Source organism: Polyodon spathula, chromosome 18, assembly GCF_017654505.1.
Source record: "Polyodon spathula isolate WHYD16114869_AA chromosome 18, ASM1765450v1, whole genome shotgun sequence".
Classification (NCBI taxonomy): domain Eukaryota; kingdom Metazoa; phylum Chordata; class Actinopteri; order Acipenseriformes; family Polyodontidae; genus Polyodon; species Polyodon spathula.
In genome coordinates, this window is record NC_054551.1 from 21,529,024 (window position 1) to 21,554,201 (window position 25,178).

General features: G+C 35.9%; 2 protein-coding genes across 6 annotated transcripts in view; one reads left to right on the forward strand and one right to left on the reverse strand.

Annotated features, from left to right (window-relative positions):
- LOC121331086 (ankyrin repeat domain-containing protein 13C-like) overlaps positions 1-12,692 on the forward strand; it is a 48,558-nt gene extending 35,866 nt beyond the window's left edge. Inside the window, exons 9-12 of one of the 2 annotated variants that reach the window (XM_041278249.1) lie at positions 4,939-5,018; positions 6,234-6,332; positions 10,753-10,853; positions 11,666-12,692. In XM_041278249.1, the coding sequence (XP_041134183.1) occupies positions 4,939-5,018; positions 6,234-6,332; positions 10,753-10,853; positions 11,666-11,796 (411 nt within the window). In that variant the 3' untranslated portion in view covers positions 11,797-12,692. The remainder of the gene's footprint in view (positions 1-4,938; positions 5,019-6,233; positions 6,333-10,752; positions 10,854-11,665) is intronic. The other variant, XM_041278248.1, reaches the window with a different exon arrangement.
- A 387-nt stretch (positions 12,693-13,079) lies between these two features.
- LOC121330755 (serine/arginine-rich splicing factor 11-like) lies at positions 13,080-24,647 on the reverse strand. Of its 4 annotated transcripts, none has more exons than XM_041277484.1 (13): positions 24,298-24,647; positions 23,033-23,166; positions 20,456-20,565; positions 20,267-20,359; positions 19,738-19,787; positions 18,065-18,195; positions 17,714-17,795; positions 17,341-17,466; positions 16,473-16,562; positions 16,292-16,381; positions 15,590-15,767; positions 15,168-15,197; positions 13,080-14,254 (listed from the first exon to the last, which is right to left on the reverse strand). In XM_041277484.1, exons 1-13 carry the CDS (start codon positions 24,417-24,419, stop codon positions 14,063-14,065), a joined length of 1,428 nt encoding a protein of 475 aa, XP_041133418.1. In that variant the 5' UTR covers positions 24,420-24,647; the 3' UTR covers positions 13,080-14,062. The 4 variants fall into 4 exon arrangements, with proteins under 4 accessions (XP_041133418.1, XP_041133417.1, XP_041133419.1 ...); XM_041277483.1 differs by having other exon boundaries at positions 15,168-15,221; positions 24,298-24,646; XM_041277485.1 differs by lacking the exon at positions 15,168-15,197.
- Between the last annotated feature and the right edge of the window lie 531 nt (positions 24,648-25,178).

A 25,178-nucleotide genomic window follows, 5' to 3' on the forward strand; every position in this document is an offset into this window, starting at 1 on the left:
TTTTTCCCCTTAACAGTGTGGAATATGGTGTGTAGATAAGTGGGGAAAAAAAATATCTTCATTTAAATGCATGAAACTCTGAGGCACTGACACAACAAAATGGCAAAAAAGTTCAAGGGGGTATAGACTTTCTATAGGCACTGTAAGTGATTTATAGTGGTGAAAGCTAATTAGACCTAAAGTGATCATACACTAAAAATAGACCCCTTTGTGTTAACATTCATATGAAATATTTTTTTTCTATAACATTAGACTGAATAGTTCTAAAAAACCTGTTTTTAATGTTGATAATTCTTCAAACGTTTACAGTAGATCACTAAAATGTGGGGGAAGTCAGGATGTTGTATTGCAGGGCTGATCCTGTCGTAAGTTTGACATAGAAATTCCTTCAATAGCTCATTTGCAAGGATCAATGAATAAAACTGCATTGCAAAAAAACATCCAGAGGCTACAATGTTCACACATGGGTGCTTTTAGAGAATAATCAGACTCGGATATGGCACTGATTCAGCAGAGGAGCTGGACAATTTTCCCTAGCTAGCTTATTTCAGTTAAATGAACTATGAAAATCCTGTGATTCAGTATACAGTTTACTGTATGCAGCAGAAGAGAATCAAGTGTAACAATGACTTTTACTCTACTAAAAATACTTGTCATGCAGTTATTTAAATCGTCCTTTAGAGTAAACAAGTGTTGAAGATAGTCTTTGCTGTAGCTTCAGTACCATTTGTCCAGTTGTGTTGGCATTGGCAATGGGATATAATCTGGGCAACTCTTACCTACATCTTTAGAAGATGATAGTTACTGACAGAACTTGCCTATTTGGTTTATAACTTTTATCATACATGTAGAAATAGCAGTAGTAATACCATGAAGGATTTCATTTGAAATAGCTAGTACGTAGACTGTTGCTTTAAACGTATACCTTCATCTAAAATGTGAGTGATATAGTATTTTGGGCTAAAATAAACAGTGAATATCCACAAGCTACAACCTGCGTTCATTGTAAAATGTGAAGGAGTTTAGAGGCAACAGAATGCATTTAAGTCTTTGCATGGGCTTGGACCGTCAGTGATTCAAATTTGTGACTTATAAAGATAATATTAAAGCATATTATTTAATGAAAAGTGTCTCTTACCCACAACCATCCTGATAGACGACATGACTGAAAGGAAGCTTAATCATGTATAGTACAGGATATGTAGGATGAAGCAAAGTCATTTCCAAATAACAGTACAGTTCAGAAAAGTTTACTTGTAATTTCCCTGTTTCAAATAAATGTCTTATTTTGTTGGAAACCAAGTACAGGCACTTTTATACATGGTAGGCCTCTTATTTGTGCTAACACAAACATTGTGCAGATTAAGTTAGCATTATTTTGTCTTAATTTAAGTTTACCAAACAAACACTGTAGTATTATCTGTGTTATGTAATGATGTATTCCTGACCTGGGGTGATTTTTAGCACATTATGTATCCTGCTGCTGTTGGCTTTCATTGCTGAAATGAAATGCACTGTTGGCAGCTCCATCCTCTAGACCCAGGCCACCCTCTGCTGATGTAATGATGTGGCTGTAAATTCCATGCCAGTAAGTGCTGTCTTCCAAGTATAAGCTTGGAAGTCAGAACTGCAAATAATATTGTTAGGAGTGACTTGCGGTATGTAAAAAATGGACAGCATACAAAACATATTTCATTTATGTTAAACAATGTATTGATATTTTAAAATTGAATAATCGCACTAAAAAAAATATATATATATATATATATATATATATATATATATAAACTTCACATGTACAAAATTGAAGGCATACTTTTTCAAAAATTTTTAAAAAATGTACATAAAAAGATTAAATGTTTTATTTTCGGGACAAAGTCCGGCAAAAGCCCTTCTTCAGCTGTTGAAACAGCTGAAAACGGGCTTTTTGCCAAAAACGTATTTTGAAAATAAAACATTTTTTAATCTTTTAATCCAGGAAAAAACTTTTTTAATTTGAAAACTTTTTGAAAAACATTTTTTAAATATCGCTTTATATATATATATATATATATATATATATATATATATATATAATATATATATAGATATATATATATATTATATATATATATATATATGGTCTGGTCTGGCATGCGTGGAATTTGAAACTGTATCCTGCAGTGCTACACGGTTAGTTGAGACAAGCAGTATTTTGAAAGATAGCCAACTGAATTCTCAGGACTTTTTGGAGATTTTTTCAAATCGTCATTCATCTTCTGATCTGAAAAAAAAATTGGTTTCCTGTCAATCTAATGCCAATTTGTGGTCCCTATTGGTGCAAGGAAGTACTGTTCCTCTCGATACTGGTTGATGAGAGTAACGCTAATTGTGGTCCCCACTGGACAAAAAGGAACATTAGCTATGCTGAAGGATATTTGGTAAAAGTAAAACATTCATAAATATTGAAAAATCAATACATAGATCTTTCTTTCTTTCTTTTTTGCTCTTGTCTTGATATTTATTTATTTATTTCTGTTTTACTGTCATATAAACACTCATGGGTGAAAGTGCTCCATCTGTAGACCGTCAAAATGTCCTCTCCCAGGCCCATTCTTATGATTCGTGTAGAAATGCCAAAAAAAACCCGAGGGGGGGTAGAAAACTGTAATGTTTTCACATGTATTTGATGACTTGTGACCTTTTTAGTATATTTTTTTTCTCTTGTAAACTGTAACTTGATTGAGACCATAGGCACCTATCCCATAGAGCTCACTATTATTCCATGTTTTGTTATGGTTTTGCCCGTAAACGGTTTAAAATGAAAAAAAAGAAGAAAAAGCAAAGTCATTCATAAGACGGCATAACATTAAAAATTTATTAAATAAATAAATAAATAAAAATCCACAACGAAACGGCCTCTACACGAACATTGGTTTGACCCACCACAGTCCGCTATCTTCTATTTATAACAGCTAATGTTAGCAGCAGTGTGACTACAACAGAAGATGCTGGGCAGTTCGGGTACTACAAAACATGATTAATTATGCACAGGGACCACACAAAAGTATTGTTTAGTTAGTTCTCCAACTGAAAGGTTTTTGTTTATTTTGTTTGTTGTATTGGCAGTTGTTTCCCCACCGCAGTGTAAGAAAAATAAAACCAACACTGGTTTAAAACTGTAAATCAAGACTTCTGCCTGATCATTTACACTGCCCTCAGCCACTCTGTCACATTGCAATTAGCAAAAACACCTCCGCGTGTCAGCAGTTTAAATTCAGTATACAAATGTCAATGGTGCTCAATCACTGAGGACAATACATCACAACAAGTCCTCGTGGATAAGCAGCTTGTTATATATTCACGATTTATGTTTACTCAGGGCTGCACAATCCTATTTTACTACAGTATACTTGAAGCGATTGCCTTGTGAGGGTGCTTCGTTTAACTGCCATGCGGTGTTACATGTAATGGCCTTTGAATTAAAGTGACAGTACAGTATTTTACTGTCAGGACTACCATTGCATTTAAGCATCTGTGGCTTACTTATTTTCTGTTGCAATGCAAATCTCAGTTTTTGTGGAGATGCTTATCAAAAACACAAGTCAAGTTTCAAGAAACCATTGGGGAAACCTTGGCCCCCACCGCTTTGACAGTTGTGCCTATTTGCTTGGTGTTGGCCAAGGTTGCTCCAATTGTTTTTTCTAACTTAGCTTGTGTTTTTGTTAGAAGTTAGAAGAAACAATTGGGGTAAGCTTGGCCCCATTGGTTTTACTGTTGTGCCGATTTGCTTTGTTGTTTTTTGAAACTTAGCTTGTGTTTGTGATATCTCCACTAAATGGCTTAGCACTTTTGATAACATTTCCAATGTGTTTTTGTTTCAGATTCACAATACAGTACTAGCATAAAAATACGTGCCTTTTAAATTAAGTACAGAGTCTCTGCTATGTAGAAACTGAATAGCTGTTTAAGTAGTGTTTAGTTTTTTTAGTTGTGGCTTTGTGGAGATTGCTGCACATTGGTTCTTGTTGGGGATCAGGGTCAGTGGAACTGGAACAATTTTTAAAGTGGGGGTGCTGAAAGCTATTGAACAAAACAGGGTTGCCAATGAAATTCAAGACATAGATTGAAGATTGCACATCACAAGGGAGTGTATGGAATAATGATTGAGTTTGTAGTGCATGTGGAATTGCTTATTCAGCCAAGCACACTTCAGCCTTCCAGTACATTTCTAACATGTAATGTGAGGAATCTGTCTGAAGCACAGATCAGTGGAACGTTTAGTTTATTTTGTCTGCTGAAAAAGATCACTATGACCTACAGTACACTGTTATGTATGTCTAATAGTGTCACTGTGACAAATGGATGGATGCAGAGAATCTTCCATATCTCTCCCGATAATTATACTTTCATTAATGCAGTGTGGTATAGAATGTTGTCATTGGGTTTGTGGCTCACTATGTACAAGTTAAAAGATAGTTGTTATACCCAATGACAGAGGACTACACATGAAATACTGAAAAGTTTGAGAACCCCTTTTCTAATAAATTTTTAATGGCATATTTGTTACATAAAGTATGGGGTGCAATGGAATTTGGTAATAAAGCTGTGCCGAAAGGCTGTAGATTAATACCTTGCTTTGTTTTAATAGCACTTGGTGCACCCTAGTGTTCAAAATTGTACAAACACTTTTTTTGCTTCATTTACTCTCTTTTTAATTTAATTTATTTATTTTTTTTTTTTTAAAGAAGGACACTATTGTTGAAATAGTTGCTGATTTAAGCCTTTTATAGACCTGCAATTTCCTACATGCAACAGAGAGGATAAAGAAAGATTATCTGAGATGTATGTGTAGGTTTGAAAACTAAAGTAAAAGTAGAAAAAATCATTCAACCTTGTTCATTTCAAAAGTACTTTAACTGAAGCACACTGAGCTATGGTTTGCTTTATGTCTTGTAGCCTGTCCGACGACAGTCCCTCAGTCAACCTACCCCAAACACTATCTCCTGGGAGGAGTACATCTATGCTGAACACGGAAAGTAAGTTGCTTTTCTGTTTTTACTTTTTTTAGAACCTGCTTAGGTTTGTTAGATTGTTATATTTGTTTCCAACCTGCTGAGCAATCTACTGAAAATACCAAGTTTATAATATTGTTTAATGAGTCTTCCGCAATAGCAACAACAAAATTTGGTAAAATAATATTGTAGCTAGTTTCTAAAGCTCAACATAATGTTTTATAATTAGGGCTTCTGTTTTCAGTGCTTTTATTTATAGATATTTTCGAGTTTTATCTAAATCCTGTGTGTGTGTGTGTATGTATGTATGTATGTGTGTGTATATATATATATATATATATATATATATATATATATATATATATATATATATATATATATATATATATAGTAACAGGATGTAGCAGGACAGAGGGCCTGCAAATCCTAAGAATGTTTGTTTTATGGCAGGGATGGGGTTAAAAAGCCTCCCTGCCAAAGCAAATTTTTTAATTTAATTGTTTAATTATCACCTGCACCTGGCAGTTATTAAAAATTAAAGCCAGGTGCAGGATATAAAAGGGAAGCAGTCAGTCTGCTGGAGACTGCTGCTGCTGTGGAGTAAAGACTCAAAGTAATAAGGTCTGTTTAAAACCGATGTTTTGGTTATTTAGAAGTTTGAGTTAGTGTTTTATTTTCGTGTTATATGTCAGGAAAACAGCTTAGCTGTCCTGCGTGTTAGTCAGGGACCTGCATATGTTTAGTTAGTGAGTTTTGTTTGTTTGTTTTTGTTTTGTATAATGAATTAAAGTGCGCGTAAGCGCTAAAAATTCAAAGTTTTATCTCTGAGTCGCGTTCTTAAAGTGGCACGAACCTAAACTACAGCCAAGCCTGTTCATTATATATAAATTATAATCTATAATTATAAATTATAATCAAGTGTTTTATTGGTTGAAGCCGAAAATCAGAAGCCCTACTTATAATGTTTGAATCTACTGGTAAACTATTACATAGTGATAGTTAATACAAAGGGAAGCAATGCAAAACAATGGTACTAAACGACTTGCCTTCTTTACACATATAAAACCATACATATTAAAAACTATTGGGCTTGGTATTTATTGGAAAGTAGCGTCAATCCATTAGCATAGAGAAGTTTCACCTTGTAAATAAATAGTATTTAAACATGGCAGAGTTTATATTTTCCAGATGTGCCCAGAAATGGAAATGTTGTTTATTTTTTGTATCTTTTTTCTGCAGAGCCCCTCATCTTGGCAGAGAACTGGTTTGTAAAGAGAGCAAGAAGAATTTTAAAGCAACTGTAGCAACGAGTCAGGATTTCCCTCTGGGTATTGAATCGTAAGTGAGAAGCATTTCTTGGGAGCTGCTTCACTGCTTCAAATTTGTTATTTGAGTCCTCTTTTTATATAAATGTTTTATGTCTAGGAAGGGCTACAAAATTTTGACTTAAATCTGTTGGTGGCCAGAAACAATTCAGAAATACCCATTAGCTATAATATATAATGGTATGCGAGCTATTTCACTCAATGTTTTTCCTTCCTTTATGCAAGTCAAGGTTGTTGTAATAGTAGAAAACACTAGTGGAGGCTTGGAGTAAATTGTTGATGCTCATAATGCGTAAGAGTAGAAAAATGCAACATGTCTAAGACTTTTGCACAGCATTTTGTGTGTGTGTGTGTGTGTGTATATTATAAATAAATAAGTAAATAAATAAAGGGGGGGGGGGGGGGGGGGGGGGGGGGGTGACTAACACACCGGTGAGACAAACAATTTAATTTTTTCAGGATCTATGGCATTCAGGTCATGTTGCTAGGTAGAAACACAAATCCACTCTTCTAATTAAAAGTTTTAATTTGCTACTCTCAATACCCTTAGTCATTTTGAATGTTAAACGCAAGCTTTCAGAACCGTGGAGAAAAAAAAAAGTGGTTAAAGTTCTTAATCAACACATCACAGCTGTACTGCTTCACTGTTAACACAATAGCTGTCCATCTATGAATTTCCTTATTCCCACCCTCCCGAGCCATTGATTTGTCAACATTCAGACTGAACCCGCCCCTGGGATCCGTAGCATACAGCTATTGGTTAGAAACAGAGTTAATGCAGGTGACTTGTAAAGTAGACAAAAAATGAAAATTAATTTGCCAAAATACATGGTAATCGCAATGCTGAAAAAACAGTACAAACAGATTCTGTGCCCTACAGAAAATAAATCATACAAAACATGCTACAAAAGAAAGAAAAACTTGCGGTATGAGTTTCTAAAACATTACTTATTATTTGTGTATGTTATTTATTTATTTCCGTCTGCTGTATCAGCTATATTTAAACAAAATACTGCAAAAGCCATAAATGTTTGTGACCAACATATCTGGCGAATCACACTCATATAACCTATGACTCAGAAATATAATTAGGAAAATGATTGACACCTTTGGTATGAAAAGAATGTGACAGCGGCAGAATTCACTGGATGCTGTTGCTCTGACTGGACGCAGTTGGTGTGAAAAGACTTGACCATCAATCAGTTACACTGAATAAATGGATTCTTATGAACCACCAAAAAAGAAAAATTATTTCTACAACATCAATGAAGAATGGGAGGAGCAATATTTCTTCACGAATGTAAGTTGTATATGTGTTGAACGGCACTATACAACACTGCATAACAAGTTCAATTATGAATATTCTCAAAACAGCAACTTACGAAAAGTGAAAGGAGAGGAGCTGAAAAGTGCCCTGAGTGCTCAGCAAGCCTGCAAGCAAAGCTAAAGCTGCAAGTTAAACCTTTCAAGGAGCAGAAATTCTTGCCAAAAAGAGACCATTTGAAGATGGTGAAATTGTCAGACTGTTATTCGCAGCTGCAGACTCATTGTTTGATGATTTTAAAAATAAATCTTATTTTGAATGCTATGAAATGTCCAATGTTCCAGAAACATGGTAGCAAGAAGGATTAAAGCCATGTGAGAGGATGTTGAGGGAAAGCTGAAAAAAGATCTGGAAACATGCAAGTACATCAGTTTTCAATTGGATGAGTCAACGGCTGTTGTTGGCATTGCCCATTGTATTCGTTCAAATGGGTGTTCAAGGATGGCAGTTTTAAAAAAAGAAATGTTAAAAATAATTCCACTGAAAGGGAAGACTCGCGGGGAAGACATTTTCCAACAGATCAAGAGCTGCATAGAAGAAATGGATTTCCCACTCCAAAAACAAGTTTCCATAACAGCAGATGGTGCTCCTGCCATGGTTGGTGGTAACATTGGTTTTCTGTTGCTGTGCAGGAAAGATCTGAGCTTCTCAGAGTTCCTGAGTTAGCATTGCATAATCCACCAGCAATCTTTGTGTACCAGGGTAATGGATTATAAGCATATCATGAATGTGGTTCTGAAAATAGTGAACTCCATCTGTGCCAGACCTCTACAACATAGACTTTTAAAATGCTCTTAGAGGAACCCAATGCACACTACAGTTACCTAACCTCTCACACAGAAGTACAATGGCTTAGCAAAGGGAACGTGTTGAAGATTCCAAGATCTTCTTCCAGAAGTTTTTGGAATCCAGAGGTGAGCAGTATGAAGAACTCGGTGATCCTCGGTTGACTGATTTGGCTTTTCTCACGGATCTGACATCCAAACTTCATGAACTTAATCTTGAACTTCAAGGTAAGGGAAAAACTGTGACACACATGATTGGATCAGTAAGTGCCTTCAGAATGAAACTAGAGCTGTGAAATACCCAGTTCCAGAAAGGTTCTTTTCATCACTTCCCTAGCATTCAAAAGAAAGTCGAAGAAGGAATAAACTTTGATAAGACATGTTTGCTCAGTATCTTGACAAGATCGTGAAGGACTTTGACACAAGATTTTCTACTTCACCTGTATCAAGTCAGTGGTTACTTTCATTACTAACCCATTCGTTGTTAGTGAATTATATAAGTGAAATCGCTAATCAGATTGCAAGTGTCTTTATTTGCAATGCTGCTGACCTGGAAATGGAAATCATAACCTTGCAAACAGGTGTGCAATTAAAGGCAAGATCATCTCAGCCAGATTTCTGGTCATTAGTAGATGAACTCAAATTTCAACAATGAAAATACTGAAATCCAAGTTCTGGTCAGTTCTGACAGATGACCACATGTCAACAGGTTGTGCAAAGGGGTGTAATAAATACAATATCTAAACAAGATGTCGCTCCCAAAACTGTCCGTGTTTATTCTAACAAGTAAATCAGCTCACACCTATACCAGCAATGGTATAGGGGAAACAAAACACGCCAGGTTGCCGTCCCAAAAAAAACAAATCAGGACACTCCAATAACCACAATTCCTCCGTGTACGAAACTGTGGTGCTTCGTTGTGCTGTGCTGTGCTGTGCTGTGCAGTGAGATGGTGATTTGGGTTTAGCACTGGCTCCGTGGCTGCAGTTCCAGTCTCCGTATTACTCCTCTGCAACAGAAGAACAAAACAAAAACAGGCTTCGGCTGCTTGGCCAAACACTTGAGTGTAAAGGGCCGTACTCACGGAGCTGCGTCTCCTTTGTACTCCTCCCTGCAATCAGCCCAGTGCCCCGATGTAACCAATCGCTGCCTGGCTTGCAGCTGATCACCTGGGAATCGTTTCTAGCATGTGCAGCAACGTGCATCCTCCAAGATGGCTGACTTCCTGTTTCCACCCACCGTCGAGTCAACCCATCTATGGAGAAGTGTACTACCAACCTTACACAGCGCCCTTTCTGGACGAGAGGGAGATTCTTTCTCTTTATCACACCACCTTAATGACTGTATGCAAATAGCAGTGACATTACATACCGGACTACAGAATGAGAATGTGCAATGCCAGAGTTCACACTAGAGCTGCTATTTTAGCACTGTAGGAATAATACAATTTAGTGTCTCTTTCCACGATTGTATGTTTTTGTAGTATTATTAGAAGTTGTATAAATACTGTAATGCTAAAAATACTGGGATGCTAGGACTGTGGGTTTTTGTGATTTGTGTAAATACATGTTCTGTTTATTTATTTATTTTTATTTTTGAATATCTTGACTGCTATGTTCCTGTTTGCAGTTATGTATTTGATGTAGTGTTTATATAGTTCTTTAATGCTTTGCATTTGTCACTGTTTCTGGCTGAGTGGTGGGGGAGTGGCTAGTTGCCAGTTGTGTGGGTGAGAGCGTGGGTGGTGTACTGCTGTTGACTGGCATTCTGCCTGCACAATAAACAGTTATAATTGCTATTTGGTGGCTGCCTGACTCCTTTACTTGATAGACCTGAACAGCACTTGTAAATGCTACAATACCGCCTTGACCCACACAGCCCGTCGCTACAATACATTGAGTTAACTATTTGCTATATGTGGCCGCATAAAAGGGGGTGAGGGGCTATTTGTTTTAGCAGGGTGCTTAGTAAAAAAAACAAATAAAATATACAAACCTTCATAAACTTACATCATGAGAGTTGAAAATGTGAAAGTGGCTGAGCTGGCTGCATAGTATTCATGCTGTTTCTAAAGTGTCCACCAGGTCACACTCTTGCCCTCTACCCTTCTGTGTGTGTTATTATTTTACGTCCTCAATATGGGTATGGTACAAGCCTCACAGAGAAATCCATTGTTGTGGCTCGGGTCTTAGTCTGAAATTTAGTGGCTCATGCCCAAGAAAAGGTTGGGCTGAATTCCCTCCTCTTGTTTGTAATTTTTCATATTTCTTATGATGCTAATTTATTTGACTGTTCTGTTTTTGTTTGTTTTTTTTTCTCTGTAGGTTACTAAATGTTTTAGAGGTTATTGCACCTTTTAAGCACTTTAACAAACTCAGAGAATTTGTCCAAATGAAACTCCCGCCAGGATTCCCAGTAAAGCTTGGTAAGTGATGTGTTTTTATGGGATATATATGCATATATTATAATTTATAGTCAGTACTCCAAATAAGCTGTGTGTGTTTTACGCATTGAAAAAATGTGAGTGGTCAGTTGTTAATATGCTGCAAGCTGTAGGTGGAGAATCCCAGGATCGCACATATTCTGTTTGGGTGCTTTATAAAAACATTGCTATAGCAAGGCGATCAATAAGTAATACAATATTATCGTTTCTTTTTGCATTCCTGCAGTGTTTGTACAGTTTAAAAAAATAATAATTTAGGGAGAGCATCTGTCGACTTGGAAAGAGCACAAGAAACTAACAGCCTAGTACTAGTGGGAGGAGACTCTGAACGCAGCAGCTAGCTACACAGAGTAGGAACTTCTATTAAGGCAGGAATAAATGGCTGTGAAAACACATTGCTGGATTCCTTTTCAGGTGGAAAATAAGGGAGCTTTGTATTAAGTTTTTTGTACTGTAGTTCAAAGTAACATTACAGTTCAAATATAAGGCTGTAGTTAATACATATCCCATAAGTTAACATTAAAGTATGTACTGTATTGTGAGCTAATGTTGCGTTTTCCTCACCCAAAATACATTTTACGCAGTGTCTAAATTGGCTGAAAACCTTACCAGGATGATAGCAATTAGACTGTCTTAATTCTGGTTTGCCTGTTATAAAAATATACAAGCAAAATTTTACTCTACTTGCAGTTGAGGCAGCCATCAATCTATAGCTATCAGCTTGTACTGTAGAACACTATATAATGGCATGTTTTATTTATGATGTATGTTAACCTTGGGCATTTGTTTTCTAGATATCCCTGTGTTTCCTACTATAACAGCCACTGTGACGTTTCAGGAGTTCCGTTATGACGAGTTTGAAGACTCAATCTTCTCTATTCCCAGTGACTTTAAGGAGGACCCTAGTCGGTTCCCTGACCTTTAACCCGAATGCCTCTTTTGTGATTGGACACTTAATACCTTGTGTAGGACCTTACATTGTAACATTTCAGATTGACTGCCCTTTCTAGTGGCAAAGCATATTGGGAGCTTCCAGGTGCTTCAATGTATCTGAACTACATGGATGTAAAAACAGTATTCATTGTAAGCCCTTATGGAACATACTAAAAACAAAGGGGGCACTTGGTGCTGTTTTGTTCATCCGTTTTTATCCTTTAACTTAGATGTTAAACACAATGGAATATGTTCACATGGAACATCTGTAAAAATCTGAATGTCTTAAATAATACTACATAAAGTCAAGTAATCCTAAACGCCTCACTGAGAGTGACGGTGTCCTTATAAATATTAGTTTAAGCCTTCTTTTCAAATGTTTGTATACTATGAAACAAAATGGTAACAGAATGTACATTTTAAGGTAAGAATGCATTTTGCTAAATGATTGAATGAAAATCCTCACCTAAGTAAAATGTACATTACATTTTTAAAGGTTGTAAAAACTATTTTTCTTTCAGGGTGTAAATACCTATTTTTGGTTTGGTTCTTTACCAGTCTCTCTCTTCTGTTTGTTTTACATGCATTGTGTAATAATGGTATTGCTGCAAGAAAGAGATTGATATGTAATGGAGGTTTTTATTAAAAGCCTTAGCGTGACTGCTTCCAGTGTTTAATGCTACAGGAAACACATATCAATTCTTTCTTTGGATGTTTCACTGCTGTATAATGAATGTTGTGCAACCCTTTCACTTTATGAAACAAGTGTTTAAAAAATGACACAGAATGTGACAAGTTTATGTATTTGGAACCCCCAGCCACTAAATAATCACTACAGATGTGTACAGTAATAAAGTTGTAATATACCTCAAGTTTCCAAGTTTTAAAGGGATTTGTTGTTTTTTAAAGCAGTGTGTTCTTTGTACCCTTAACTGAAATCTATTTTGAGGGACACCTAAAATCTTGGAGTTTCCATAAAACAGTATTTAAAAATGTCAATTTTGTTTAATTGGAAGAGAAGTCAATGAGGCATTGGTGATAGGGTATAGCATTCACCATCCTGCTGTTTCTAATTATGAACAGAACCTTTGTTGTTTAATATAGAGTAAGAATCAGTTGGACACAGTAATATGATTGTTATTTTGTTAGGAAGATCAAATTAGCTTTGCAATCTATAGTACTAATACACTATTACAATTGTAACTACTATTTGACATAGAATTAAACATATGACAAAAAAAAATGTATGTACTATTAGGCAAAAAAGTCAAAAGGTTATTTTGTAGGGGTTTTATTATCAAAGATACTCACTTGTAAAACGCTTCATAAACTGTACATGAACAGAGAGTAGACTATAACCCACAACAAATTTTGAACCGATATGAGGGTGGAAAGAAAAATAAGAGCTCCACAAGATTGAGCACAAATCAGATCATCTCTGCATATTCCAAATACAACAGTGAACAGTGGGCAACAAGATCAAGAACGTGTACATTAACAGTGTCACAAAATACATCAACTAGAGCTTTATTTAAAGAAATTATAAATCAGACCAGGGCAATTAAAGACAACTAGTTCTCAAAACTACTGTCACAAGGCTTAATATCAGAATGTGTTATTTTCAAACAAAGTTAAATGTTTATATGTATTTACATAATGGAAACAGATTGAATACCCACCAGTGTAATAGCTATGCATTACTTGTTTATTTTGAAATGTCATTTTGTTACATAAGCAAAAGATAATTCCACACCTGTAAAGAAACACTTTCAAAAAATATAACATAGCATTACTTATCTGTATACTCGCTCTAGAAGCACACAAATACAAATAAAAACAAAAAGCTCTACAGTTTTATGGATGCTGGTTCACTCGAATAAGAGCGTATATAACAGAACAGAAGAAATACCCATGTGACTTCCCTGTTAGTCAAAAATCAGTAAAGACAGACCCTGATAATACAGTATTTTAGTATTGAAATGAACAACTCACAACCACCATGCACAGGGGCATTCCATCTACTGTAAATGAAACCAACTGGTTTAGTCTCCCAGATTTATGATGTAATGTTTCCAACAGATGCATTTTTTTTTAACTGTACATTTAAGACTGCAGTTCTCCAGCCAACACTCAAGGCACCAAGTATATTCTTCTTGCTGCTATTTGAAAAACACAAAAAAAGCTAAAGGAATGGTACTGATGCATGAGTGCTAATGTGCTATAAGCACTGCTAAACACGTTAGGAAACCTGAATGCATTCAATCACTCATGTCCATGTCTTCTTCATGATGATCATCACCATTCACTTTGGATTCTCTTACTGTGTCTCCCACTCCTTTATCAACCGAAGATTCCTTCACCTTAGGAGAAGCAGAGTCTGAACCTTTGTCCTCTTTTTTGTCTTTTTCACTGTCATACCCCTGCTCCTCTTCATCATAATCTCTTGTCACCTGATGGATGAGAGCAATACTTAGTTTATCAACAGTGAAAAAAACTACACATCTTGTCATTTTCTCCTTAAATACACAATTTAAAGTTAATCATGTGAATATGAAAACACCAAAATATTTTCATCTTCATCTATATATTTATATATTTTTTTAGGAGACAATGGGTAAAAGTTTCAAGCCCAGCAGTCTAAATAAGCACCACATTCTCTTTGCACTCAATTTTTTTTACTAACCAAACCAAAACACTTTCTGGGCATGTGATCCACCATATTAGGTCTAAGGCTGTGGCGATGCATCGATTTATTTTCTAAAGTAATTATTTTCTAAACTAAGACAACAAGAAAGTAAAGTAAAGAAAGTAATGTCTGATTAAACTTCAAACAAAATCTGCATTTATTCATTTGAACAAAGAGAAAAAAAATTAAGAACACCCAAGATCGTTCCAAAAGTTGTATCTTTGGTCAGACCTATTAAGCACCCTGGAAACGTCTTGATTGGTTGTTATTCTGACTTAAGGATTTAAGAATTAAAAAAAAAAAAAAAAAAAAAACTTAAGGGGATTAAGTTTGGATTCCCCAAGTGGTACAAATCAATAGGAACTAGGTAAAACTTTTTTGATGTGATCAATTTAATACGCAATATACTTTTTAAAGCACTACTAGCAATATTACACAGTAATCCACAGCTCCACATGTACTACTGCGTTTTTTTTTTTTTTTTTTTTAACCCTTTCATAATGTTGACTAATCGATGCATCAGCTTTTTTGGAGAATATAAAGATCAACAGGGGAAAATTAGGCATTGTCCCAGCCTTAATTAGACTGGTTCTGTGCTGCAGAATGCTGACATTAGTATTTAATATTTCTGCAGACCACAAATAAAATTGTACAAAAAAATCAAAAACCCATCATACCTCATTCTGTTCTCCCTTAGCCATCTGTGCCTGCAACAGTCCCAGTTTAGAGCGCTGTGTTAATTAAACAATTATAAATTAACCTCCATCAATTAGCTAACTGGTCTGCAGAAATAATTCTCAATTTACCAATTATAAAATCTAGTTCTCTATACCCTCTCAAATCAAACAGAAACCATTTCAGTTAGATGTTCCTAATCTGTAAAAAACTGACATCAAGCACTCTGTTGGCCATATCTAAGTTTTACAACCAAGCATTTCAATATAAGTCATTAAGAGTAAAAAGGGGAAATGCAATATTGTGTATCGCTTGTCTATGCATTACAATTGTTAATTACTACATCTGTGCTTCCTTCAGTTCAAAAGGTAATTTGTAACAACACTTACATCACCCATGATCCCCCAAGAAGCTAGTTACATACCTTTACATCTCCCTTCTCACCATCCGATTTTCTTTCCCGCTCTTTTTCCTTGTCCTTGCTTTTCTTCTTCTTGCTGGTTGATCTTTCCCTTTCATCTCTGCTTCTGTCTCGGTCTTTCTCTCTTTCTCTACCTCTGTCTCGCTCTCTCTCCTTATCCTTCTTCTTTTCTTTCTTGTGCCTGAAGAAAAAAGTGGTATTGTTAGCCAAGGTCATGCTAGGTCTATTACTTAAGGTCAGTTCCTGTTACCTCATCAGATTTTTCCCTTTTAAAGTGATACATTTCAAAACGTACACATTTGTTGAGGCAGTACAAGTATGCATTTTTACTGCCCCTACATGCACTTATCCGGCATATTTTAGATTACAGTCGTCCCTCAATAACACAAACACCGGTATGCTGTACACTGCATATGTGGACAACATATGTCCACCAATAACATTTAATTAAGTGTGATGTTAAAACACAGCTGTTATACCTCTTTATAGACGTGAATACTGAAATGCTCTCCTGATCACTCGTTTTATCACCAAACTCCTCAATAATGCGATCCAAGTCATTATTTCATTACTATAACATCTCAAAAAGCTCTGCAAATGTTAGTGATATTCTTTGAGCACTGGATGCAGAAGCATTTAATTTAATTTGTTAACAAAATATTAATAGCCAGGTAGATTTGTGAGGCCTAGGAGAACAGTACCAACCTTCTAGGGGAGGGTGATTTGGAGATCTTTCTTTTGGGTGACTTTTTAGGAGATCGACTTACACTGCGACTTCTTCTACGTCTTCTGTCCCTGCACAGAACACAAATATTACTTCACTTTCCAAACACTTGGTGAAAACATGACAAAAAGCTAAATGGTACACATTCTTCAATATTTATACCTGCTAGGACTTCGAGATCTTCTAGTAGTACTGTAGCTCTTCGGTGGAGTTTTAGAGCGTTTCTTTTCTTTTTCTTCTTTCTTTCTATCCCTGCATTGGAGCAAGATCAGAAATGTGACAGATCAAGAAACATATAATGCTATATAAACAAAACAAAACACACACACACACACCACTTATCCTTAATGTGTTATGCTGATAAGATACACACAATTTACCATTTTCATTCTGAAAACTGGATTCATTCATAGTCTCTTCACACAGCTACATGTAATTTTAGCCCACTTGAACACTGAACAAAAATCATTATTGATGTAGCTTTTACAAATGCTGTGTACATGTTAACACATCATAGTTCCTTACAGTCTCAATGAAAAGTCTGTTTCCCTTTTTGCAGTCGTTTTGGTGTAGGAATATATTAAAAGCCTTCATGTTCCTGACACTGGGCCCAAGCCTGTTTACATCACTTCACAATACATGTACTCAGTTAACTGTATAAATCACTGCTATAGAGCAAAACAGGAATATACACTTAAAATATGACACTTAAAACGAGGTAAATTTAATGACACAGCATCGGTAATGATTTGGAATCGAATACAGTTAAACGGGGTATACAGTTAACCCTTTGCGGTCCGATGTCGGACCCTGTTCGATATCAAAAAGATGTCAAGCGCAGGTCTCTAGTTGTTTTTTCAGCAGGAGCTGAGAGAATGGACCGCTAAGGGTTAAACTATATACACTTGTGGGGTAGACTGTATTAGTCAAATCTACCTACATGTCTATAGTAACCACTTTGATAAATCCTTGTTGATTATATATAAAATAAATTAAAAAAAGACAGGTCACTTAAATGCTTGTTATATACCGGGATTTGCTTCTTGAACGCCTGCTCCTCTCTCTAGAATGTGATCTCCGCCGCCTAGGACTTTTAGATCGCCTTCTGCTTCTTGATTTGGATTGTGACCTTCGCCTGGATCTGCTCTTTGAACGTCTAAAACAAAATTAAGTTACATCAGACCTGAATAACCAGTTCAAGATACATGAAATACTGAAGTGCAACATATGTGACTCTACAGTATAGTCCCATCGCTGTGGATATGCATTTAGCTATTTCAGATAGAACAAAAGTTGCTTGTTTTTGTGCAAAACAGTCAAATGTGTCAGTGCTTTACAAGACAAGATTGCATTTATTTTAAGTCAAATTTTGTTCAGAACACAAGCCTGTTTAAAAATCATACCTATGTCTGGAGCGGGAACGGGATCTTCGCCTTCTAGATCGGGATCGGGATCTTGAATGTTTTCGTTTGTCTTCTTTCTTATCTAAAATAGTTATTTGATATTCTTTTGATTCTCAGATAATGCTTACAACAAATTAGCTAAAAAAAGAAAAGTACAAAAAACTGAAAAATGTATCCAGACAGCAGCTAGTAAACAACTTAAAGCTATTTTGAAAGTCTATTTTCTGCTACACAGTTGTTTAACACATGTATTTTTCAATACGTACTTAATTTACTGCAGACTTAATTAAAAAAAAACAATGACAGATAGATAAATACGTATATGGATGCAGGTTATAAATACACACTTACTTCCTGGCTCAATAGCAGCTGAAATCAATGACTGCGCTTCTCTGACTCTCTTCATAGCTTCCTCTATTTCTTTACTTGACGCATCAGATTTCATTGCTGGGTTCACTAATCCTGCTGTCACATGATTCAACCTGCAGCACAAGTTTTTAAAAAGTCAGCACCTCTTGTAAAATATTGTAAAAAAAAAAAAAAGTATATATCATTACACTATCTAGTAATGAAAAACTTTCTCCATGAAAAACATATCTCCAATAATCATTAGGGTACTTAAAAAAAAAGAATATGTCCAACACATATCTCAATGAACTGGATGTTTGAATTCATAATAGTGCAGGGGTTTTCAACCAGGGGTAAGGGTCATAGGGGGTACACAGGATGCATAAATAAAAATTGAAGTAAAAGAAAATAATGATCCTGAATTGATTTTTTAACATTATTACCTCTTAACCACTGTGCAAAAATATATAATTTTTGTTAAAGTGAACCGCAGATGGGGGGGGGGGGGCAAAATCTATCATGTCTGCACTTTGCACCTATACGCATGCGTGACTTCAGTTGAGTCGATTACATATTATTGGTTGCTGAAGCAGATATCTGGAGAGTGTTCTTATGGAGTGTGCTCTGTGCTGCTGATGAACTTTGCAGTTTTCAACTTGGCGTACCAGTTTTAATTAAATGCTCCGGTAACTGAATGGTACAACAGTAAACAAGTCATAATTAGGGGTGCTAGCTTCAGTTTAATTTAATACATGTTTAAACTTTTTAAAATATAGGCTTAAACATTAAAATAAAAACATTCTGAAAAGACGCTGTGTAAGGAGGGTAGTATGCGTCCCTCTCGATGTGCGGTCAACAGCAGAAGAACTGGTAGTCGACCATCTTAGCTGCAAGTCATTAGCTGCAATGGCTAAGCATTTTCAAATAAATTGCCTTCTATAAATTACCGCATATATGTCTATAAATAGGTCTTACACATCAGCTTTTCTACTCTCCTTAAATGCAATTGATAAGTCTTGTTGAATTTGTTTTCAGTGATTCAGCGATTGATACATTTCTTCCTTACAAAAGAAATGAAGTAAGAACACAAGCGTCTACAGAAAGTGCAAAGCAACAAAAAGTTAGAGTCCCTTTGTATAATTTTTATGTTGGCTAATAAAGTTTGACTGTTAGTTATAGCTTTATCAAGGTTAATGTTTTTGATGTTGTAAACATTTTAAATGGCACAATTATGCAGAGATGGGAAGTAAATGGTAATATGATAAACATTTACAGTGCAGACTGTTTTGTATTATTTATAATAACTTTGCCAAATAGAGCAAATACTAGTGTTTCCAGAGATTCCTAAATACTGTCTTAATTCTGTGCATCCAAAGACATGCAATTAAGTTTAAGAATTAAATCTCCTGTTTGGTATTCTGTCCTAAACAAGCAGTCTGTCCCAAATTGTTGTGAAAAATTATATTAAATAAACAGGGAAAAAATAAATGTTATTGCAACCGTCGTACCATTCAGTGAGCAAAAGTTGTAAAGGGTACTTCAGCTGAAACCTCCCGACAGAGGGAGTTTATATATAAAAAACAATAAACAAAAAAAAAGTTGAAAACCTGACAGTGGATGTAATAAAGCACACTCAAAAAAAATGTAAATAACACTGAAACAAAGAATTTGCTTACTTTGGGTCCACGCTGCTCATGAGCTTCAAAAGCTGATCTGCTGCCAGAGACTAGAAAACAAACAAAAAAAAAGGACTGAAGTTATGTACCACCCAGAAAATGTATATCGAGTATAATAATTTTTACTCATTACAATTTACTCCTTGTGTGCTACTTCGCACCATTTACAGTACAAGTTCACTTAGTGTACTCTAATTAAAAATCACCCAATAATCAATTTTAGCCAAAGGGCCACATTTATGAAGGTTTTCACATCAAAATGCGTATTGTACCATTTTCTTGTGAAAGCAAATTGCTACAAAAAACAGACAACCAAAGAAACATCTAATGACTCAAGTGTGCCTTTGGTATTTATCTTGTAACATTAACAGATCCCCCCCCCCCCCCCCCCCCCCCCCCCCCCCCCCCCCCCCCCCCCCCCCCCCCACAAAAAAAAAACAGTGCCAATTGCATTATAGTAGAGAAATCTTGATAAATCTGCTCAACAAGCATGAATGCATCTCATATTGACTTCAAGAGTAGTCCTTACCTGAGAATTTAAGCTTGCTCCTTGCAACCCATACGCAGCAAGGCCTTGGTCAAGTGTGGGACCCCCCAGAGCGGACAAAGGAACGCCTCCAATCTGATTAAAATAAAATACAAAATTATTGCTGAGGTCTGTCAAATAAACCACATTTACCCCAAGATCCTAGTAAGGCCACAACAATCTTAGAATTACCGATGCCATTGGATTTGGTGTAGGCAGAAGTCCTCCCCCTGGAAGCAGCCCTGCAACAGCATTTGCTGGCGCCAACAAAGACAAAGCTTTAGCCTCATCAGGAATTACTCCTGCAGAAAAACAAACAAGCATTAAAATGTACTCCTATATCACAAAATACACAAATACACCCAGAAAAAGAAGAATCGTTCAATTCTGCTCCTTAGTTTTTGAAACTATTCTTAATCTTCGAACTATAAAATTATAATGTTATCATTAAAATATTGTATTTCCAGAGTTGTGCAACTTGAAAAGTTTCCCTGATTCTACGTATTATTGCTGGAAATGAATAGAAAAATAAATATCACAATACACACTACTGTTGGTTAACACTGCCAAGATTTTATCACCTGTACTTGATTTTTTAGTCATGAACCAAACGTAAGCAAGCACAGTCGGTTCTCCAGTGGGGTGTGCTCTCAAGTTTCAAAAGATGTTTTATGAACAAGCGACTCGTGTCAGCTGCTTCGCTATAAAGCACACAGAAAAATCAAGATACACAAAACAAAAGAGTTTATGATTTTTGGGGTCAACAGCATGGTACAGTTCATTATGAATTGTATATACTTACCATAAACAGGTAAAAGACATTTAACATTAAAACAGACTGAAATTTAAAGATTCCCTTTCCTGGGCTTTTGCTGGTTACTTATGGATAAGTAGGCTATGTTGTGCCAGACTGTCAACGTTGATCTCTCAAAACACAGAAGCGTGGTCTTTTTATTCCTTACCTGGTTCAAGAACATACAGACTAAAGGGAAAGTTATGCCACTTGAGTGCAAACTGATTCCAAATGGGCAAAGAAACAGAAGAAAAGAAAAATGTATTGCCAACAGAATCAACAGGCCTCTGATCCTCCATTCTTGTTGCCCCTTACAAGAGCACAGAAAACTGGATGCCCTCAAATAGAAAGGTTTACTGCCAGCAAAAGCCCCATCATTAGCATGTAATTTGCGTGCCGAAGAGTCCCCAAATCTAAACAAAAAACTGAAATTCTACCCCATAGCGGTTTATAAAATCAGTAATCATCTTACTGTCTACCATCTTAGAAAAAACATACAACATATAAAGGGCACTTGAGAAACTGGATTAGCTGCAGAAGACAAAACTGTTGGGTGGTATTTTCAGCAGGGCCTGGTAAATAGGTCTGGCTGAACCAGGAAAAAGAACTGTAAAACACAACAACAAAAAAAGAAAAACCACTGTTAAAAAAAGGTATTGGACCCTTCTTTCTACAATACTTGGCGTGGATTTCATCAAAACATTGTACAGTATAGTACTGTAATGTACTTGTTGTGTCCCATTCCCTGTCAACATAGTGTACTTGGTTTGATCATGTATGCTCTATTGAGAGAAAAAGTCATATTGACAAGGACATACAAATCAATGTGCGATTTCTACTACAATGAATACTGAAAAGCACCGAGCCAATAAAATAATCATCTGCCAACACCATATTTAAAATGTAATGCTGACAGGTGAAAATGTAGGTTTACTAAAGAGATCAAAAAATAAAAAAATAAAACTAAACTAAGCCCTAATAAATCTCAAGACATGCACAATGCTATGCATGTTAGCCCTAACATCTTCATTCTAACAATTATTTTAATGTCACCACCAACTGCTATGACATTAGAGAGATTATAAAACTTGCAACTGCTGAATGTTTTAAAATGACTGCAACCACTTGCTAAATTGTTAAAAATCCTAAAATCATGTTGGATTTTTTTTTAAAAAGTTACTGTAACGATTCTGAAAACATCTACATATAATTATGGTTTCAGGTGTTTGCTTCAATACCAGATTTAGTTAAATCGATATACTGCGTTATAAAATAAAAATTTAAAAGATGTGGGTTAACTTGCTACAATTCCTCTCTGATTATAAGCCCTAAAACACAAAAAAAACAAGAGAGAAGAGTTAAGTGTTTATACACCAGGAAAACACAGGGGGCTCGAATGCTTGCTGGCCTTTTGTAAATGTCTACAATCCCCTGTTCGCTGCAGAGGACCCACAGTTTCAGTCATCAAGGAGGGGGCTCTGCAATTGCCTTCTCCACTACAAAAATCACACACACAAATAACAGAGAGAAAAGTTTAATAATGATAGTCTAAATGGGAAAAGCATGGTTACAGATTAAATTTACTCGCTTACTATATCATGTTCTTCCAAGCAAGCCCAGCTTCTATCAGTCCTTGGTATACTGTATGTTATTCTCACCGTAACTCAGAAAATGCGCACATTTTTTAATGCAAAAACAAATGATGCATTGTCTGGTGCTTTAACAAGCATGAGTTACATGCAATATGTTCAAAGCCCAGAATAAGTGGTATATCTTCTGTAAACACAAAGACTAATTCATTCAAGTTGATTTACTGAAACCCAATGTTTGCAATAGTGTCTAAACAGTTACAGAAGTCTATATTCTACAGTATGCCAAGGGTCTGCATTAGATTTTCATTAATTTAACTTTTCTTTAATGCCAAACTTACAGGGGGATATCAGACAAACACACAATATAAAATGTGAAGCACAAACCTTCTGCAAATGGCACCACTATCAAGGCTCTGTCCACGAAGACTGTGTTAGTCAAATGTTGAGACACTCCCACAGAGTCAGATTCAAGGAACTTTACAAAACAGACACGTGAAGTCACTGGCAAGGGAGACTCACTGGAAAAAAATACAAATTTGTTGTGCAAGAAATACAGAAATTCCTTAAAAGGTTACTAAATCTATTGCTCCAATCCATACATGTGTGTGGAACAGAACTGTTTAAAACTTTGGCTATCATTTTCAGTATGTTAAATTACTGCTTGTTAAGCCGACTTCTCAAATTTTACCTCATCTTGTAAACAAGACAGTGCTTGGATAATACTGTTAGTAATCAACTGTCAAAACACCATCTGTCACACATGACTTCTTAGGTTTGTAGTAAAATGCACCAAGATGACATTGTCTTCAGCCTCCTACCTTTACCTGCAGTTGCTATGTTGTGCAGCCAGCTGTTATTCCATAGGTGAAAAACAGCAAAAGCACAGAACACATAAGTTAATAATTTTCACAGTCTACTTTCCCCAAATAAAAATATTTTAGGGCAAGTGTCCTAATACGTGGTATTATGGCAATAGCCAAATACTGCGGGTTATTAAATAAAAATAATTAAAAAGCAATTTACAACAGCCAGTAGGATGTTTATTTTACACAGCAACTCGAGAATGGGTGGGTTTCCAAAAATAGTCAATCGTGTGAAAGAAATCAGTATAGACAGAAATAATTTTGAACACGATTCTCATATCAGTTACATCACTGACGATAGGGCTTAACGCTGGCGAGCCTTAATTTAAACATACCCTTGATGCTAAATCATTTTGTATTGTAAGTATTTAAAAGTAGATTATTGTTCTCGTTGCATACATGATTTTAACTTGATGCAAAATGTTACGCAGTTACAGCTTAAAGCAACTTGGAACAAGGAATGTTCTGAATAATTAATTTCAAAGGCAGAATACGTGTTAAGCAAACTATTTTATTTGTTATATTCCAGTTTTAAAGAAAGGGGTATTCTTAATATGTAGATTGCACTCGCGGATGCAGAGGCCGCTCCTAACATACTGGACCGTCTTTCTAAGCGGCGGGAGCTGAAACAAGCACACTTTAGTCAGGCTTTTCAATTGCATGCAGGCCGCAGAAGGCCCATTTCTTAAGATCATCTTCGGTGACTAAAAAAATAAACATACATTTCCCATTTATATTAAACTGATGCTTACTATTATTATTATTATTATCAAAGATTGTACTTACTCCGGCGGAAACAATTTGAGCTCTTCGATTTGTCCCAGGAACCCGAACAGTGTTATCATCTGCTCGGAGGTTGTGCTGGGAGACACATTAGTCACTTGGATCACGTTCGTGGTGGAACTCATTTCTAATTCTCTAGCCCTGCTTCAACACATTAAATACAGAAAAAAAAAAAAACAAATAAGAATGAACCAATCAATCAACAAGCGCTCCGTCTACTTGTTAGTGATAACTCCAGGACCCGCGGTATTTCTGGATATTTCCTTTCAGTAGTAGTAAAACATTACAAAAGCGCCGCCGCCATGAGACACACGAACTGTTAACCAGTATGTGTTTCACTATCGATATCCTTCCCACAACCCTCAGCAGTGACGCATGCGCAGTGTAGAAGCCCTGCAGGGATAAATTTAGGGGCTGTCGCTTCAAACCTGTTTTGAAGTAGAATATGACATATGGTGTATTTTGTAAAGTAAAGTGTGTCATTTTAAAGTACAATATTTCAAATATGCAGCATTCCTGTGCTGAGCTAGCCTAACAGGAAGCCAAAGTGTACAACAAAAAATAGACAGTTTGGTCATTGCTTTAACTCTATTAAAAAGTTGTATTCCCTGTAAAAGTTCGATGAGTCGTTCCCATTCTGCTTTTTCTTTTCATCAAATTACTATTTAGATACTGTTTGCTTGGGAGTCATGTTGGAAATAATAGCAAGTCTTTGTGGAACTTCTCCTGGAATGCCCCAGAAGGTAGAAATTTGAGGCCCACACACTGGTGGGGCTTGATCCAGGAGTAATACAATACAACTCAACTAATAAATGGAATATTTAATACCATCGAAAAATATATTTGCGTTTTCATAGAGCCAGTAGGACATTTTCCTCACAATA

Excerpts from the sequence above, each read along its gene's own strand:
- LOC121330755 (XM_041277483.1), bottom strand. The coding sequence starts at position 24,419 with ATGAGTTCCACCACGAACGTGATCCAAGTGACTAATGTGTCTCCCAGC. Across the intron at positions 17,467-17,713 it reads CGTTCCCGCTCCAGACATAG|ACGTTCAAAGAGCAGATCCA; the intron begins GTATGATTTTTA and ends ATTTTGTTTTAG. Across the intron at positions 16,382-16,472 it reads AGATCTCGAAGTCCTAGCAG|GGACAGAAGACGTAGAAGAA; the intron begins GTATAAATATTG and ends TGTTCTGTGCAG.